The 18086-nt window shown below is 44.1% G+C and overlaps 2 protein-coding genes across 2 annotated transcripts; both read left to right on the top strand.

Annotated features, from left to right (window-relative positions):
• The first annotated feature begins 768 nt into the window (after positions 1–768).
• ALG8 (ALG8 alpha-1,3-glucosyltransferase) lies at positions 769–12013 on the top strand. Its single transcript, XM_030960768.1, has 13 exons — positions 769–878; positions 1744–1822; positions 3103–3296; positions 4700–4809; positions 6201–6268; positions 6786–6912; positions 7488–7591; positions 7705–7825; positions 8110–8249; positions 8675–8814; positions 9505–9602; positions 10076–10148; positions 11393–12013. Exons 1-13 carry the CDS (start codon positions 799–801, stop codon positions 11622–11624), a joined length of 1566 nt encoding a protein of 521 aa, XP_030816628.1. The 5' UTR covers positions 769–798; the 3' UTR covers positions 11625–12013.
• Positions 12014–14270: 2257 nt separating this feature from the next.
• NDUFC2 (NADH:ubiquinone oxidoreductase subunit C2) lies at positions 14271–16889 on the top strand. Its single transcript, XM_030946783.1, has 3 exons — positions 14271–14512; positions 15421–15567; positions 16394–16889. Exons 1-3 carry the CDS (start codon positions 14374–14376, stop codon positions 16441–16443), a joined length of 336 nt encoding a protein of 111 aa, XP_030802643.1. The 5' UTR covers positions 14271–14373; the 3' UTR covers positions 16444–16889.
• The last annotated feature ends 1197 nt before the right edge of the window (positions 16890–18086 follow it).

Here is an 18086-nt window from a genome sequence, read left to right on the forward strand (position 1 = left end):
AAGTGTATGGTTCCATGCAGCTCCTACAAGATACTATTCTTAGATAGATGGAGGTTTGCTGTAAGGAAGCTAAAAAGGCATCAGCCTTGTATGCATCCACCCTCCAGGCTGGCAGGAAGGTATTTTAAAAAATTGAGCCTGTTCCTCTGGAAGAGCACTTTGTACCTGGAAGCTGACTTGGACACCAGCCACACAGGCTGGAGATGGCAGGTCCCTGGAGCAGAGCTAAGCTGGTGTACTTCAAAGCAGCTTCTGCCCAGGGGAGGCTGGGTGGCCTCTCAGCACCAAGTGCTCACTCACCCACACTCACTCCAGGCATGCTTCCTCCTCCTTCGGGCTCAACCCGAGCTTCCCTGTAGCAGTCTCGGGTGCTGGATTTCTAAAAGTAAATAGTAATAGCCTGGTACAGCAGCAGGTCAGCTCAGGCTGGGTGTCTGCACAGAGGGATGCCCTACAAAGAAGGCCCTGAGCTTTTATATCCTCAGCCCATACACTCATTCTTCCCGATGCCTCTTGATTTTTGGTCTCAGGGGTTCTCTTATTGCATTCTTCATCTGTGTTCGTGCAGGCTAATCATTAACCGTTTCCTGTGCCAGTGCCTCACCACCTTCACAGCAAAGAATTTCTGATACCCAACCTAAATTCCCTCCCTTCCCACTCGCGCCCTTTCCGGCGCCTCACGGAGCGCCGCCCTCCCCGCGCACGCGCAGCCGCAGCTCCGTTCCAGACGCGGCGGGCGCGCGCGCTTCAAACCGGCGCGGCGGGCGCGGCGCATGCGCGGGGCAGGGGGCTCGCGCCATGGCGGCGGGCGGCCGCGGCTGGTTCCGGGCGCTGGCGCTCGGCGTGTCCTTCCTCAAGTGCCTCCTCATCCCCGCCTAGTAAGGAGCTTCCCGACGGGACGGGACGGGACGGGACGGGATGGGGGCGGGTGGCATGGGACTGCCGCGAACCCCCAAGGGCGGCTGGCCGGCCGCGGGCAGCGTGGCGCCGCGGCCCCTGAAGGTCCCTGTAACTCCCGGGTTCGTGGGGGAAGCGAGGCGGCGCCGCCTCCGCCGCGTGGCACAGCTTTCGTTTCCTCTTGGGAAGCCCTGCTGGCCCCTTCCGGCTGGCTGCTATTCGGGAAGGCTGAAAGTGTGCTGAAACATTAATGCTTTGTATTTTTAAGTTTTTGTACTGAGAAAAGCCCCTAACAAATCGCTGTTAAACTTCAGTTAGAACTTGGAATTTCGCATTAATTGTCTGAAAAAGCCAAGTTATAAATAGTTCTTGCCCTATAAGCACCTGAATTAGTGACTTTTTACATGGTCAGTCGTAGGACAAGGAGGAATGGTTTTAAACTAAGTAAAATGGGAGATTTAGATCAGATGTCAGGGGAAAAAATCTTTACTGTGAGGTTGGTGAGACACTGGCACAGGCTGCCCAGAGAATCTGTGCATACCCCGTCCCTGGAAGTGTTCTAGGCCAGGTTGGATGAGGCTTTGAGAAACCTGGTCTAGTGGAAGGTGTTCTGCCCATGGCAGGGTGGTTGGAACGAGATGGTCTTTAGGGTCTCTCCCAACCCAAACCATTCTATGATACCTCTTTGGCACGAAGTTCTTGAGCAGCATCGTTGTTACTTGATCACAGTAGCGTCCTGGAGCTGATAGACTGGCTTCCTTCTTATCTGCATGTGGTGATGTGCTCTGAAATGTTTCCCTTCTTAGTGCATGCACGTATGTGACTCTTAACATGAACCATCTGTAGTTACTCCACAGATTTCGAAGTCCATAGGAACTGGCTTGCCATCACCCACAACTTGCCCCTCTCTCAGTGGTACTATGAGGTAAGGACATGTTTGGGGTGGGTTTTGGCTGTGTATGAATTACAAGCACATTGGGTATGACAGACATTGTGAATGCTGGAAAGGATGGTTGGTGACTGTCATATAGTGGGACAAAAAGGTGCCAGTCACAATTTGCTGGCCTTGTGTAGCATTTAGCTAAAAAATGAAAGTTAGCTGGGGAAGCTGCAAGTACTTATGAAGGCAAAATGGGAAAAGCAATTAAGGCACTTGGGTTATTGGAAAGGCTGTGTAGCCCCAAAGCAAGTTGCATTGTACTCTTAAATTGCTGGTGTCCGCGCTCTTCTCATTGGTGACACACAGTTACCAGAATAAAGAGTGAGTCATGCTAATGGGTATATACATCTTTCCATTATTAAATCAATCACTGTATTAAAGTTTTGAGCCTTTGCTGGTGTGCTAGTAGCATGCATTGATTTTTATCTAGACAAATCACCTTTAGGTTTGTCATATACTCAGCCTACCTAATTGGGTTTTAATCTGTCCCCTTGTATCTGCTGAAGTACAGGGATAGATAGATGCTGTAGTGTCTAGTACTCCACATAAACATCTAGAAGTAAAGAATTGTGCAGGTCAGAACTTTGTAGGACTGATCCAAGGACTGTTTTACAAAACAAATTTTTATAATGCCAGCATTTACCCTATGCCAGAATATAGGATGCCTTTCAACAATGCAGCATAAGCATTTGGGAACATGCTCACTGAAAAATATACCCCATCCCAACCTGCTCTGTTCATGTCTCTTCCTCTCCTGCTTCCACAGCCAAGGAGTTAATTCTTGGTCAGGGCACAGCAACTGTCCTTATGGGAAGAGATCACATAATGCCATTTGATCTTGATTTGGTTGTGTGAGAGTTAAGGCTTGTTAACTGATGAGTGGAAGTAATTTTGAAGCTGATTGTGTTGGTGATCACTCCAATATAGACAAATATTGGCTCTGAGCTATTTTACTGAGATTTTGTAGTAATGGCCCTATTATTGTAGATAGATTGAGATAACAAACAGTTATATATAGGTTAAGCGCAGGTGCACAAGATGCTCTTTAATCTTTTCCTGCTAATCAGGAAATGTCACATCTCTACCAGTACTGCAGGAGAACAGCTTACAGCACCGCAGAGCTGGCTACTGATTGTGGAGTGGTTTGAGTTACAGAGAGGCTACTGAGAGAAAAAGCATTAGCTGGCTTGCAGCTGTGAGCTGTACCTGAAGGACTGCAAACAGCATGGTTTGTTATCAACTATTTAATCTTATTTTGTCTTTAGGCGACCTCAGAATGGACCCTGGATTATCCACCATTTTTTGCTTGGTTTGAATATGTACTTTCTCACATTGCCAAGTACTTTGACCCCCAGATGTTGGTTGTTGAAAACTTGAATTACGCCAGTCGTGCAACCATCTTCTTCCAAAGGCTTTCTGTCATCTTTACAGATACCCTCTTCATATATGCAGTTCATGAGTAAGTCTTCATGTTCTGATTTTACAGACAGTCCTTCATATGTGGGCTTGTTCTGTAGACACAACAAATAACTATTTGTACAAATAAGCTTGTAAAGGAAGGGAAATGCCAGAGTTGCTTGAACCTGTTCAAGGAGAATCTTGCAATACACTGCTAAACACAAGATAATGTGTTCTTCTTGGAGATGCAGTTGCACTACATGTGATGTGTTTGCAGGCAGTTGGACACCATCTGCTGCTTCATGTGTTGTATTTGGGTTTGCTAACTAATTTTGTAGGAGATGCAGGACAGCTGGTGTGCTCAGAACAAGTTTTTTCCTGTTACTTTTCTGATTACTCTGTTCTTCTAGAAGCATAAAGAAAATCTGTCACAAAATAGCAGTATCATCAAATACGCAAAGTTTCTCCTGTGTTTTTGATGATAAACTGATTATTCCAGGTCTGATGTAATTAGGATTGGATGCTTTCAGTGTGGCCTGACTTATGAAGAATTACTTACCTTATCCCTAAAGAGTAGAGTGGGGGTGTGTTCTGAGAAATACATTGTCTGCCTTAATGATTTGGCTGTAAGAGTCTCCCATCATTTTATTCTTTCTGCTCAAAACCTGGGTAGGAAATTCTCTGATTGGAGCCCTGCCTAAGCTCCTTTATTTACTTTCTTTATGCTAGCTAGCTTTGCATTATGATTTCTTTTCCTTTTATTGTTTTGACTCACAGATGTATGAATGTGAGGCTGAAGGCTCAGGGTCTGCACAGGGTCATTTTGCCAAAATGAGGTGGTATATGCCCTCTGCCTGGAAAAATTCAAGGCCAGGTTGGGTGGGGATTTGAGTGGCCCAGTCTAGTGGAAGGTGTCCTGCTCATGGCAGAGAGGTTGCATTTCAACATACATGTTGAAATGTGATTTAATGTGATTTAAGACTGCTTTCAGAAGTCATATGAACCATATTGCTTCACACTGAGAAGTAATAAGTTGTTTTTAACCAACAGAAATAGCTCATAATATAGCAGGGGGCAGCGGTAGCCAGGGATAGGTTATGTCCAGCTGAGGACCTTAACTACAACTCCCTCTGTTGTTTCCAAAAGTAGCAATACACTGCTCATGTAAGCAGGCTGTGACAGCATACACTTAGTGAATGGGAGACTTGATCCTGAGGCTCTTACGTAATGTAAGCTTTAGCATGTGGAACGCACCACAGCGATTGAAATTGAAAATCCTTTTTTTACTAAACTTTGTTCATGATACTGTCTGCCTTTCATGAATTTAGCAAGACTTTTATTGTTGCCTTGCATCCTGGTAAAATGGCAAACTTCAGAGTAAGTGCAGCTCTTAACTCTTATAACCAACAATGTTTTCACTTGTATGTTTGAATCAAAGCTTCTGTTTCTTCTGCTCTTGTTTAGGTGCTGCAGATGTATAAATGGAAAACGAGCTGCAAAGGATATCCTGGAAAAACCAACATTTATTCTTGCTGTTCTGCTCTTGTGGAATTTTGGATTGTTAATTGTGGATCGTATCCTTTCAAACTGTTGTGGGTTGTTTGTGGTTTGTTTGGCTTTTTAACAACCTCTTACAATGTGTGGCACAATCCTATATTATTATTGCTGTCATAGCAAGTAACGCTGCTGGGTTTCTGGGATTAGTTAAATAACTTTGTTTTCATTAGAATTACTATTTGGCAAAATGAAAGTTAGTCCTTGGTCTGATTTGCCAGAAGTGGAGGAGGACCAACCAGTCTAGCAGCAGTGTGCCTGTTCTGCTGGCTGTTCCTCCTCTGCACACCTACAGGAGTATTAGCAGAGTGGTTCTGTGTCCTGGGTGTGGTTCCAAGTTTGTCCTGTGGCAAGGAAAATCTTCAAAGTGTTTTAAGATTCAGAGTGTATTCAATTTGTTTAACTTTATATGGGAATTAGGAAGTCTTTCTAAAGAGCAATCATGGAATTGTAGAGTGGTTTGGTTTGGACAGGACATTAAAAATCATTTAGTTCCAACCGCCGGCCTTAGGCAGGGACACCTTCCATTAGACCAGGTTGCTCAAAGCCTCATTCATCCTGACCTTAAACACTTCCAGGAATGGGGCATCCACAACTTCTCTGGGCAACCTGTGCCAGTCCCTCATCACTCACAATAAAGGATTTCTTCCTAATATCCAATCTAAATCTCTCTTCTTTTAGTTTAAAATCATCCCCCCTTGCCCTGTCATTCCATGCCCTTGTCAAAAGTCCCTGTCCAGCTCTCTTAGAGCCCTTTCTAAAAAGGCTACATGTTCTCCCCAGCATCTTCCCTTTTTCAGGCTGAAATAACCCCATCTCAGCCTGTCTCCATAGCAGAGGTGCTTCAGTCCTCTGAGAATCTTCCTGGCTTTATCTGAATGCCCTCCAACAAGTCCATATCCTATATAAAAATAACTCTGGAAATTGCAGTTCCTGCAAGTCAGTCTTGGCACAGTGTGCCTTTAAAGGAAGGACTTCATTTTCTCTGCCATAGTTCTTGTGTATATTGCATATACATGTATATTTCTTGTGTATATCACAAACACTTAGAAGTGGTAGAAAAGTGAGGGCTGTTGTCACTATGCATTAACCAATGTGAGGCAGAAACTAATAACTTTAAAATTAAAGTGGAGATTTAGCCTTTTTTGCTTTATATTACAAAATTTGCACAATATATGTGTAGATTATTGTGTTTCATTTCATCAAGGTGATATGGCAGCATTAGTGTAATTTGTCTGACAGTACTTACAGGTAAGGTTAAATAATGACTTGTGTCTATGTGCTGGGAATTTAAGGTTGCTTTCTTGATTTAAATTCTATTTTAATTTTAATTTATTCCTCAAAACTTTGAGTCTTCTCCAGAACACATAGTAGTAAAGAAAGCTTGCTTTATTCCTTGACTCAAGTTCAGATATTCACTTCCAGTACAATGGCTTCCTCTTCGGGCTGATGCTTCTTTCTGTTGCTCGGCTGTGTCAGGTAAACCCAAGTGACTCTTGTCTGTTTATTGCCATGTATGTTTTGGGTGCATTAATTCAGTTCATAGGGCTGCTCGTGTTGTGGGCAATGGTAATAGCTTCATGTTGAGCTGTGTGAAGCTGGATGTCTAATTGTTTATTGAGCTTGTGGCAAAGAGAAAAACTTGAAACTCACCATAATTGCTTGCTGATGCTGCAATAAGAAAGCTATATTTCCCCATAAGAAAGCTATATTCAGTGTTACCCCTGAGCAATGTGGCATAATTTCTTGGCATTTTATCTTTTTCCAAATCACCAATCCTTAGAAAACATACTTCTGAAGCTGTGAAGAGCTGATTGTGTGACAGGATAGTTCCTTGTCCATACCTGTTATGCATAACACTACTGAATTTGTAATTTGAAGTAAATACCCTTTTTAATACTTAGAATAAATGTCCCATCACCTTAGGACTACAACAGAGGATCATTAAAAGTGACTACAAAGAGAAAAGCTTAGGTTTTGTTTTGTTTTCTTTCAGAAAAGGTATTTGGAGGGTGCTCTTCTTTTTGCTGTTCTTCTGCATTTCAAGCACATCTACATGTATGTGGCCCCAGCATATGGCATTTATTTGTTACGATCCTACTGCTTTACGGCAAATAATGCAGGTAAGATGGGGTTTTCCTCACTGGCTTTTGGGGGGAGTTGTGTTAATCACTGGAACTCAAGAGCTGCAGATAGAATTGGAACAAAATGACTCAAACAAAAATTCTGCTTGAGAGCAGAATAGTTAGGATCTTGAGGGATCTTTGAAATAGATTTGTTTTGTAAAATTCCTGTTCCTTTAAGAGTTCTTTGTTAAGAAAAATCAACACGAACAAGCTGCACGTGGCACTTGTCAGCCATAAGAATTATTCTGGGTATGGAACAATTTGACAGTATTAGAAACTATTTAAAAGACCTTCTTTAAGTTTCTCCCCACTTTTTAGCACTGAAACATGCCTGATACTCCTCATGTGAACATGGGAAGGTAAATTTGGAAAATACTGAAAGCTTGTATAATACAGGACCTGCAGTGTGGGCAAAAGAAATGCCAGCTGTTGAAGGAAGAAACCGAATATATTGACAAATTAGCAGTGTGCCCCTTTTAGATAGGTACTAGCAATTCCTTGTCAGTGAAGAATGCTTTGTCTCCCTTTCCACTTCCCACAGCAACTGTTTCTTTAATCTTTGTTTCTTGTAGATGGATCCCTGAAGTGGAGAAGTTTCAGCTTTCTTCATGTAACTCTTCTGGGACTGATTGTCTGTCTTGTTTCTGCTCTTTCACTGGGACCCTTCCTAGTATTGGTAATACCCCCTTTTTCACATGTTATTCCCCTGAACAGTTAGAAAATTTTGTTATAAAAATATAAACCATGTCTCATCTGAAGTGGCCATTTCTTTGGTCTTGTTTTCTGTAGGGTCAGCTGCCTCAAGTCATTTCACGGCTCTTCCCTTTCAAGCGAGGTCTCTGCCATGCCTATTGGGCCCCCAACTTCTGGGCTTTGTATAATGCCATGGATAAAGCACTGACAATTCTTGGTCAGTATGTTAATTTTGCTTTTTGATCCCTGTTTGCAGATAGAGCTTGCTTTATTTTAGTCTTCCCCGTTTGTGATGTAGGCAGTAAATTATGTTTTCAGATTGCCACACATCGTATGGTCCATATCATCCAGTGCCTAAGTTACCAGCAGTAGGTCAGAGATCAATCGCTTCCCTCTGCCATCCTTTGAAAAAAGAAAAAACTTGGCCATGTACTTAATTCAGCTACTTCATTTTCTTTATTAGCATTTATCAGTTTGTGCTTTTTTATATTTTGTTTTTAGGGTTAAAGTGCAATTTTCTTGATGGTACAAAAATCCCTAAAGCCTCCATGACAGGAGGGCTGGTTCAGGAGTTTCAGCACACTGTCCTCCCTTCAGTGACTCCACTGGCAACATTAATCTGTACTTTCATAGCTATATTGGTAAGAACAACTAATATTTTTTGAATTTTTTTCTATTTTGTCCCTAGTAGGTTTTAATTGATAGTATGCACTTCATATGAATTTTAATTCCAGGGCAACAGATACTTCATTACTAGTATGTAGTGACTGATAAAATGTGTTTAGTGGCTTAGATTGGCATTTTTGCATGCAATACAAATAGTGGGGAGTTGGCTGTGGTCTTTCAGTCTGCTTTTCCCTCTTGATATTTCAACAAAAATACTTCAGTCTCTACTCATACATCCAAACGGATTGATTTCCTCCAGTGCAATATAACGCTTGTGCCACACAAGCACAACCTGGGTGCAGTGGTGTTTAGTAACATTGACAAATCTCTTTGGACAATGGCTTGTCTTCAGGATTGCCAGACTTTTCACTGAAGTCCTGTTTTTGCCTGTTGTTTCTAGCCCTCTGTTTTCTGTCTTTGGTTTAAACCTCAAGGGCCCCGAGGCTTTCTACAGTGCCTTGTTCTTTGTGCATTGAGCTCCTTCATGTTTGGCTGGCACGTGCATGAGAAAGCAATACTCCTTGCTATTCTGCCTTTAAGGTAAGCAAATGTGGTACAAAGTAGTTGGCCAAACTGAACCTGCAGCCACTTGTTGAGGAATCCTCAAAGGGAATCACTTTGTTCTCGGTATATTTCAGAAGAGGAACTCTTTCATAGTATGCCTTAAGCTGTAACAGTGTAGTGCACTTAAAATAAATTAATTTCGGGTGCAGTTCAAACCCTGATGGGTGCTGTGGTTCATATTGTAAAACGCTTGATAGATTGCTCAGGAGCCAGCTGAGGAAAGGGATCTTCTGCACTGTGCTTGACCAGAACAATACACAGTTTCTACCAAAAGGGTTTCATGCCTGCCTAGAGTAGAACTGAAACTGTAGTTCATAAACTGCCTGACCAGTACTGCTACAAACTGTATTTTCCTTCCTCAGAGATTTGGTGATGTTTAAGCTCTTGCTTGTGCTGGGCCTTGCTGATAGTTTTGTTCAGTGGGTGTGTGGGTTTGTGGTTTTCTGAGGGAGGGTTTCCTGGCTGATTTTTCTCCTGTGTTTTTATCTCTGAGGCCACATGGTTTGGAAGCAGGAGGCTTCATCACAGGTCCAGTGTTAGCAGGGATGGGGGTACTGTGAAACTGTTTGACTTGTCTCTGAGTCTTCAGTCAATTGTATAGTGTCCTACTGAAATTAGGTTTCTTTGCTAAAAGACAAAAGCATAACAAATTATTGCTGTTTTTAGCTTATTATCTATTCAGAGAGCCAAGGATGCTGGCATCTACTTGATTCTGGCAACAACAGGGCATTTCTCACTTTTTCCATTGTTGTTCACAACACCAGGTAAAATGTTCTTCTATTAGTTAATTTTTTTACAATTTGCAACATAGAGCTCAATAGTCTTGATTTGGTTGTCATTTTGGTTTAGTCACTTGCCAGTTGTTTGTGTTTTCTTTAGAAAAGGAAAATCTTATTTGTAGTGCTATCTCAGATAGTAATTATAATGTGATTATAATAATAGTAATTAATTAGATTAATTATAATAGTAATTATAATGTGTTCAGTATGTTTCTATATAATTGAAGTATGTGTATTGCAAATGCTTGGCATTTGCTTTAGTAAATGTTTATGCTTATTTTTAGGTATGCTAAGCAGTAAAACATGCAGGTCTGTAGAAAATAAAACCAGATTATGCAAATGTGACTAGTAAGATTTAGGGATACTACAATATATATATATATATATATATATATATATATATGGCAAAAGTTTTTTATAATTAATTTTAAAAGTACATCATGTTCTTTGTTTTCCAGAACTTCCAATTAAAATACTGCTTATGCTGCTGTTTACTGTTTATAGCTTCTCTTCATTGAAATCCCTGTTCAGGTAATTAAAGAAATTTGATCTCAGTGCCAACAACATTTCTTCTGGTGTTGGGAACAGCCATTGTCATAAGGGACAAGCAGCACAGAAAACTGATGCTGAGGAGTCAAATTAAGGTGTTACTAGTCAAAAGATGCTGCTGCCTCTGTTCTCAGGAGGCAGTGCTTAATTTAGGATTAATTGCAGCACGTCCTGGTTATTTTGACAGCTGCCCAGTTAGTCCCAGGAGGCTGTAGATCCCCACCTGCCTCATGCTCTGTTAAAGCCTGGAGTTGTGATGCTGTAACCTCTGAGGGTTTAATGTGGTATTCTAGCATTTACTACTAGGGATTTGTCTGCAGATTGTTTATCTTATTGTACTGTGGATTTTTGCAGTATTAGTTAGTATTTTAATGTGTGGAAAGGACAGGTTGTAAATAACATTGATTTGCAAGCTGTAATTTGTCAACAAAGCTGCAAGTATTTGGTTGGCATAACATGGAATTGCCGAAGTCACCCTGTGTAGTTCACAGCCTATGGATCTCTTACCACTTGGCCAAAGATAGTGCTTATCTTTATAATCCCTGCAGTCCCCACTTCCCTCTTTCCCAAACTTTTCAGGGCAAACCCGTGCTGTAACAAAGTACTGTAAACATGTATTCAGTACCTCAGGCACCTGCTTTTGTAGGTGATTTTCTTTCTTTAAGAATTCAGTCATTCTGTCTCAGGGGCTCTAGCTAAAAAACTCCATAGGAGCATAGTTTTTGTTAAGAGAGGGAGCTTTTGCAAGTTTCTTGTTTTTAACTTGCTGAAACATGAAATTCCCTTTAAACTACCTGCAGTAAACTCCAGCCATCACTGTCCTTTGCAAGAGAGATAGCTCACAGAAAAGTCCATCCTACAGAAAGCTTGGGGGAAGAGGTTAAAAAAATCTGACTTTTCCAGTCTTCTCTTGTAGAACAACTTTGGTGGAACAAGTCTTTGTATGAAGGGCTGTTCAGTTGTCTACTGAAACAGTGAGGTGAACAGAGCAATTGATGAGATTTCTACTTAGGCTTCCAAGGCATCCTGGAACTTGATAACGACATTGAGCTGTACTCTTGGTTATCACATTGGTTTTTCCCTACTGAAACTCTTTAACTTGTTATTGAAACCATTATTGTTATCTAATGGGAGATTCTCTTTGCACTGGGATAGCTGAAAAACATAATAGTTATTTTTAGTTAACATATATTTTAACACTGCCTCTTTTTTAATTTCTCTGACAGGAGAGAGAAACCTCTACTTAACTGGCTTGAAACAATCTACCTCATCCAACTAGTGCCCTTGGAAATCTTCTGTGAAATTATATTTCCTCTGACCCCCTGGAAGCAGCACTTCCCTTTTGTCCCCCTGTTGCTGACCTCTGTGTACTGTGCTCTGGGAATCACATATGCTTGGCTGAAACTCTACATCTCTGTCTTGACTGAGAGAACTCCTGTCAGACAAAAGGCTGAGTAAAGCCACAGTGCTGGGACCAGTCCCAGGATACCCCTTGGAGGGGATTCCTGGCACAGTGAGGGGTTGTCACAAGGCCATCCAAGATGAGACACAGTGTATGTGTGCCATCACCACATGGGAGCTCTTCTTCCAACACTCCTGTACTGCCCAACGAGGATACCTCTGATCAGAAGTACTGTCACAGTGACAGGCAGGGCTGCTGGTAAACTGTGGAGTTTAACAAGGCCCAGACTTCTGTCCTGAGGAAAACCTGCCTGGTTTTCCCATTATGGTTTGAATTTGAATAGAAGTTGCTGTTGCAAATTACAAGGGGTGATTGTTGTGTGGGAGAGCATTGTAACTGTGTTCTATGTAATTTGTAAATTAAAAACTTGGTATTTTTTGTTTGAGCATTTCTTGCATTATTTTCTGCTCCTGTCTAAACCCTGGTTTTTGAGGGACGCCCACACAACTAAGGATATAGTGTGTAGCTGGAAACTTGTCCTGAGGTGCTTTGTCAAATTCTTGCACATTCAAATATAAAATTTTAATATGTCCATGTCCTGTTCATCTCCTTGTTTCATAGATACTTTGCAAATAGGTTTTTATATTCTTCTAGTAGCTCTTTTTTTGTACACCAGATAACCAAATTGAGGCATGCTACTCAAATGAAGGAGTATTTTAACGCTATTAAACGTACCAGGTAATGTGGCTGCATTAGCTGTATTTGTAGTTAATGTAAAATTCTACAACTCTAACAAAAGATCAAATGTCCACAGTTCCTGTAATGACTTAAGGAAAAGGTAGGTTGTTTTCTGCCTCTGTGGAATCGTGTTCCCCAAAGGATAGCAGTTATTTCTGCAGTAAATAGTTACACCTTTTAAACCCTACATAACCACCCCTAGAAGATGTTGCTTTGATGTTGGGGTCTGGTTTGGACTCCAGTGCTGACATAAAACTGGGAGGAGAGAGGGATGGATTTTTTATTACTACTATTACTATTTTTGACAGTAGTTTTTGAACTTTCTTCTATGTTAGCTGATGTATGGGATCCCTTCATCAAGGATAGCCAAGGGGTTAGTTATGCTTTTTGAGTTCTTTGAATATTTGGGGTGTTTAAAATAGAGTGGCTCTTTTTAGGGCAACAAATAGATTAATCACTGTGGTTGTTTCTGTAAACAAATACTTAGTACATTTGAAGTGTTCACTGCCAGTGAGTTCATATTCAAGACATTCTCACTCTGGATTTAATTATTTTCTCATAGTTTCTGCTTTTTTTACACTATCATGGGCTTTGCCATGTTGCTGTGGCTGCCAGTGGTGCCACAATGCTTCTTGTACTTCTATTTTATCTCAGCTTCAAGCCTCAAAGCTCTGCTCATGGTAAGGCATCCACAATGTTTATCTGTCTGGTGTGCTGTCCTGTGTAGGGAAATGTTAATATGCAAAAAAGCCCTGCAAACACCTCTCATGGCTCTTCCCCAGCCGTGCCTTTGCACCTCCTGAAATCCTCCAAGAAGAGGCCACGCAGCAAAGCTGTGGGTGTGCCATCCCTGGAAGTGTTCAAAGATGGGTTGGATAGAGCAACCCGGTCCAGTGGACGTTCTCCCTGCCTAGGGCAGAGTGTTGGGAATAGATGACCATTGAGGTCCCTTCCAAACCAAACCATTCCATGATTCTGTGAAGTTAAACCAGGGCATGATTGTGGAAGTGGCCTTGCATCACCATTGTACCATCCCAGGTTCAACTGAAGCATCTCCCACTACAGAGCAGCAACTGCTCAGCTTCCTACTCTGCGGATGTCAGGAAAATCCACAAACGCCAGAGGTTTATGTACAAAAAGGAGACAGGGGAGTCCTTCAGCTTTATTTGAATTAAGGGGGGAGTCCACTGGGGTGCACACCCGCAGGGTTTTCTCTCTCAGGGTTCCGGAGGGCGCAGCCTCCCTTGATCCTAAACTCCCAGCCACATCTTGTTTCTCTTCTTTCCCCATTGCTGAGGCATTAGGAAGGTACAGCCTTCCCGAACTGCCTACCACACATTGCCCCCTTGAACCTGCTGGTTTACCCCAAAGCTCAGAAGTTCAGGCCTGCGCGGCCCCTTGTCTGTTTCAGGAGCCAAGGTGCCAGGGCTCTGCAACAAACCTGCTGCCCTAAGTCAGCAGAGACATTAACACCCTTTGCAAAGACCTTAACACCCACACCTTCACCCATCAGACTCTTTGTGAAGACATGAGCTTTCCTCTCACGGACAAAGGCTAAATTATACATTTTTAGGAAAGAGTGTGAGGAGCCCTTGGGACCAGTAATGTGTTTTGTTAATGCAGGTTTCTTTAACGGTTCCGTCCACCGTGCTACAGTGGCAAATGATATAATGTGATTTCGTATTAATTAAAAAGGAAAAAACTAACACTATGGGTTAGGTCGCAGACTTTAAGCTGAGCTCTGAAAATTAATTGCGTTCGATTTTAGTGCTTAATTAATCCCCTAATTTACTTCCCGGCCGGCCTTGCTGGCCCTGCAGCGGGGCCGGCTCACCCAGTGGGGTTAGGACTGCAGGAACCCCCTTCCCGACCCGGCTGAGGCCGCTCAGCCTGGGAGTTTGGGGCGGGAATGGCTTTGTGGGGTGGGGAGTTGGATTTTGGGGTGGGTTTTTGGTAAAATAGCCATAATCGGGGAAGGCAGCGGAACCCCGGAGCACGGCGCGGGCCGGCGGGGGAAGGCGCTGCCGCTGCACCGCTCCCCGCGGTCACCTTCGGCGGGCGGCAGCCATGGTGTTCCTGCCCGACGAGTCGCGGTCGCTGCCGCCGCCGCCGCTCCTCAACAAGGGCTCGGTGTGGCTCGGCTTCGCGGGGTGGATGTCGGCGCTGCTGGATAACGCCTTCAACCAGCGCCCTATCTTCGGAGCCGGTGCGGGGGGACGGGGGAGCCTGAGGGGAGGGGGAACGGAGCGGGGTGCGAGGGGAGGGAGGAGGTGAGGAGCTGGGGAAGGGGCTGTGTGGGGTTTGGGGTCACTGAGGGATAAATGAAGGGGGAAAGGGGAAACAGGTAAGGAATGAGGAACTGGAGAGGAAACGGGGGGGGAGGGGGGCGGGCGGATTTGGGGTGACCTTGAGGGTTACAGGGGCTGGGGATGGGGAGGAAGCCCCGAGATCCAAGGCTAGGGGTGGGTAAAGGGAATATGTGGGCCTGGGAAAGGGGGGTGTGCGATTTGGGGTACTCTGAAGGATAAATAAAGGGGAGGGAAGGGGAAACAGCCAGCAGTGAGGGGCTAGAGGAGGTTTGGGGGCTGCAGGAGCGGGTATGTGGGATTTGGGCTGACCGAGAGGGATGTGGGGGCTGGGGAAGGGGAGGGAGCGCTGAGGTAAGGGAATGAGGAGATAGAAGGAGTATGTGGGGTGTGGGGCTTGGGTCACTGAGGGATAAATGAAGTGGGGAGGGCAAGAGAGGGAGTCCTGAGTTCGGGTGGGCTGTTGGAGGGGAAGGGAGTTCTCTGTGTGATTGTGGGGATGGGACTCAAGGGCTGGGAGCCCTGAAGTGAGGGATTTGGGGGATTGGAAGGGACTGGGAAAGGGACATCGTTTGGAGGTGGAGGGGATCTGAGGCGAATCCCTGAGGGTGGTGGGAAGGGGAGGCAGCCCTGAGGAAAGGGGAGCCTGGCAGGGGCCGTGGGAGCTGTGGGTACTGCAGGGACCTTGGCAGGGGCAAAGCAGAGAGAGAGGAATGTCTGGGGGGCCTGGGGAAAGGGGGCCCTGCCTGAGGCCCGCGGGGAGCTGGGAGAGCTGGGTGGGGACAGTTCCTCTCTCCTCCTGCTGCAGGTATTCACCGGCAGGTCCTGTTAGCTACCCTGGGCTGCGTTGTGGGCTACCAGCTGGTGAAACGTGCCGAGTACATGCATGCCAAGGCGGACAGAGAGCTGTTTGAGTACATCAGGCACCATCCAACGGACTTCCAGCCACCAGCAGGTACACTCAGCTGGTATTTTAGGAGAGACCTCAGCCTGCCATAACCTGTGTGCAAAGATTTTGCTGGGCTAAGGCTTCCACGCTCCTTCACAATCTAAATTGCAGCAGTCTAAAGGATTTTCTAATGTGAAAGTAGATATTATTATTGAGCTGTTGATAACGCATCGATGACTGCCTCTTCCTCCTAAAAGCTCATTTTAGTATAAAAGTACCAGAGCAAAAAAAAAAAAAAAGCATAGACCAAACTTCTACCACTGAAGAAGAAATAATGGAAATTAGAAGTCACAAGTTTTGTTCTTGTAGCTTCACAATTGTACTGTCTATTCCTGTAAAATGCCTGTTGCATGTAGATTCAGAAATCTCATGAATATTCAGAAAACAAGCAGAACAAGTGTAAAAAGAATAAATAGAAATGGCAGGAAACCTGAATTGGTGTTGGCTTAGAACAATGGTGAAGAACAGGAGTTTTTTTACTAAATGTAGTCACTGAGCCCAACGATGCAATGGCAAATTGGGGTGAAAATTGTCCATTTTCTAATGCAGTAGAATTGGGTGACTTTGGCAGTTGGATTGTGGTCTGCATCATGCCATGTTGGAAGGAGTATGTAGAAATAAAGAACTATAACTACTGAGATTCCTCCACAAGGACTTGTGGAGAGCTGTATGGGGGGAAAAAAGTTGTGCATTTAGTTACAAGAGCAAGCTAATAGTTTGCTGTGGGTAGCAAAAATCAGATTTTTTGTGGCTTTGTTAATATCAAAGATTTAACATGAAACAACTTCTGAATCGATCTCAAATGCTGATTAGGTTTTCCCACCTCTTGCAGAAAAGAAAAGAATAGGGCAGCTCTTGGAGGATTTCCACCCAATTCGCTGAGTGGCGACACATCACAGAATGAATTCCTGCCATCCTGAGAACTTCGGCAAGGTGGCTGCAATTCTTAAACCGTCCATGGCTTAAAAGATGAAACTTTACTCACTTTCATGTAATAAAAGCTTGATTAAATACTTATTGTTTAATTATTTGCTCTTCTGTTCCTTTATGATTTGTCAGTACGTGGATGACTGATACTTGTAACAGAATAATAATTTTGAATAATGTTTTTTTCAGTTGTTTTAATTGCAAGAATGGAAAGTTGTTCACACAACATATATTGTATAAAACTCAGAGAGCAGTTCTGTAAGTTCATATGTTTTATTTCTCAGAGGCATTTCTCCTGACCTTTGAACATGTTCTTGGCCAGACCCTGTAGATGCTGTACTCAAAGTCTCACTGTGAAATTCTTTCTGAACAGCTAAAAAATACATGCTCTCCCTAATTAATTCCATCTCTATGTTTTTTATTATTATGTTGCTTTTCCTTTGCTAATAATAAGGATCCAAACTTTCTGTTGTCCCACTTTGTTCCTGGCTCCTGAATCCAAACACTGACCATATTTGGGGGGTGAGGAGGTTGTATTAATTTCGGTTTGGGAGATTCTTACTCATTTAGCATTTTGGTTCAAAACTCAGGTTTATCTCTTTTCTTCCTCCCATTGAGCCCAGTGCCAGGTCACTGCTCTCTGATGGATATGATGTCCCTAAACAGATTTAAAAGAAGTGCTGCCACTCTGATTTTCTTTCAGCAATTTGGAAGAAGAAGATCTTCCTTGTTCTGGCCAGCACAGTGTGGGTTCTCTGGGAGCCTGTTCAGGGCAGCAGCACAGCACCCCTGCCACGCTAGGAGGCGCCTGGTCTTCCCTGGGTTCGCCAGCATCCCACTGGGATCTCAGGGCAGAAACCTCTCATCAGCCGCCGCAGCAGTGGTTGGCAGCAGGGCCCTGTCAGGCCTTGGCGCTTCTTTGGGCAGCTGTGGCAATGCCATGCAATTAGAGCAGAAGGTTTTTGTGGCAATACTCAGGCTCGGAGCCAGCTGCAGGGACAGCTGCTCCCAGAGAGAGGCCCACGGTTTTTGGGATGCAGGGCCCACAAGATCAGCAAGCCCTTTCAGCTGCCCCAGGTCACCAGTCTTGGGGACATCCCATGCCTTCCACTGGTCATGTTCAACACCCATGGTCGGACCTTTACCTGGTCCTGCTGTGACCTTTGCCCTCTCCAGTGCTGAGTGCTGCCCAAGACCAAAGCCATGGCTGCAGGGGACTGCAGATGTCCCTCGCTATGACACCAGCGGCTTTGACCCCAGTCCAGCCACCAAGGCCAGCACAGCCACTCACCACTGCCCCACCAGCAGGATCAGAGAGACAATCAAGGGCAAGAACAAGAGAAGATGTGGGCTGAAATAAAACCAATGTAATAGGGGGAGAGAAAGCCATGCATGCAAACAGAGCAAAGCAAGGAATTCACTTACCATTTCCCATGGGCAGGTGGGTGTTCAGCAATCCCCAGGACTGCAGGGTCCATCACAGGTAATGGTGACCTCAGAAGACAGAGGCATCATTCCAAGCGTGGCTCGCCTCACTTCTTCCCCCACACTTTATATACTGATGTCATATAGGCTGAAATGTCCCTTGGGTTGGTTGG

Source organism: Camarhynchus parvulus, chromosome 1 (assembly GCF_901933205.1).
Source record: "Camarhynchus parvulus chromosome 1, STF_HiC, whole genome shotgun sequence".
Classification (NCBI taxonomy): domain Eukaryota; kingdom Metazoa; phylum Chordata; class Aves; order Passeriformes; family Thraupidae; genus Camarhynchus; species Camarhynchus parvulus.

Bases quoted from the DNA above. Each gene is read 5' to 3' on its own strand.
- ALG8 (XM_030960768.1), top strand. From the start codon at position 799: ATGGCGGCGGGCGGCCGCGGCTGGTTCCGGGCGCTGGCGCTCGGCGTG. The intron at 1,823-3,102 runs GTAAGGACATGT...TTTTGTCTTTAG, and splicing joins TCTCTCAGTGGTACTATGAG to GCGACCTCAGAATGGACCCT. The intron at 10,149-11,392 runs GTAATTAAAGAA...TTTCTCTGACAG, and splicing joins TCATTGAAATCCCTGTTCAG to GAGAGAGAAACCTCTACTTA.
- NDUFC2 (XM_030946783.1), top strand. From the start codon at position 14,374: ATGGTGTTCCTGCCCGACGAGTCGCGGTCGCTGCCGCCGCCGCCGCTC. The intron at 14,513-15,420 runs GTGCGGGGGGAC...CTCCTGCTGCAG, and splicing joins GCGCCCTATCTTCGGAGCCG to GTATTCACCGGCAGGTCCTG. The intron at 15,568-16,393 runs GTACACTCAGCT...CACCTCTTGCAG, and splicing joins GGACTTCCAGCCACCAGCAG to AAAAGAAAAGAATAGGGCAG.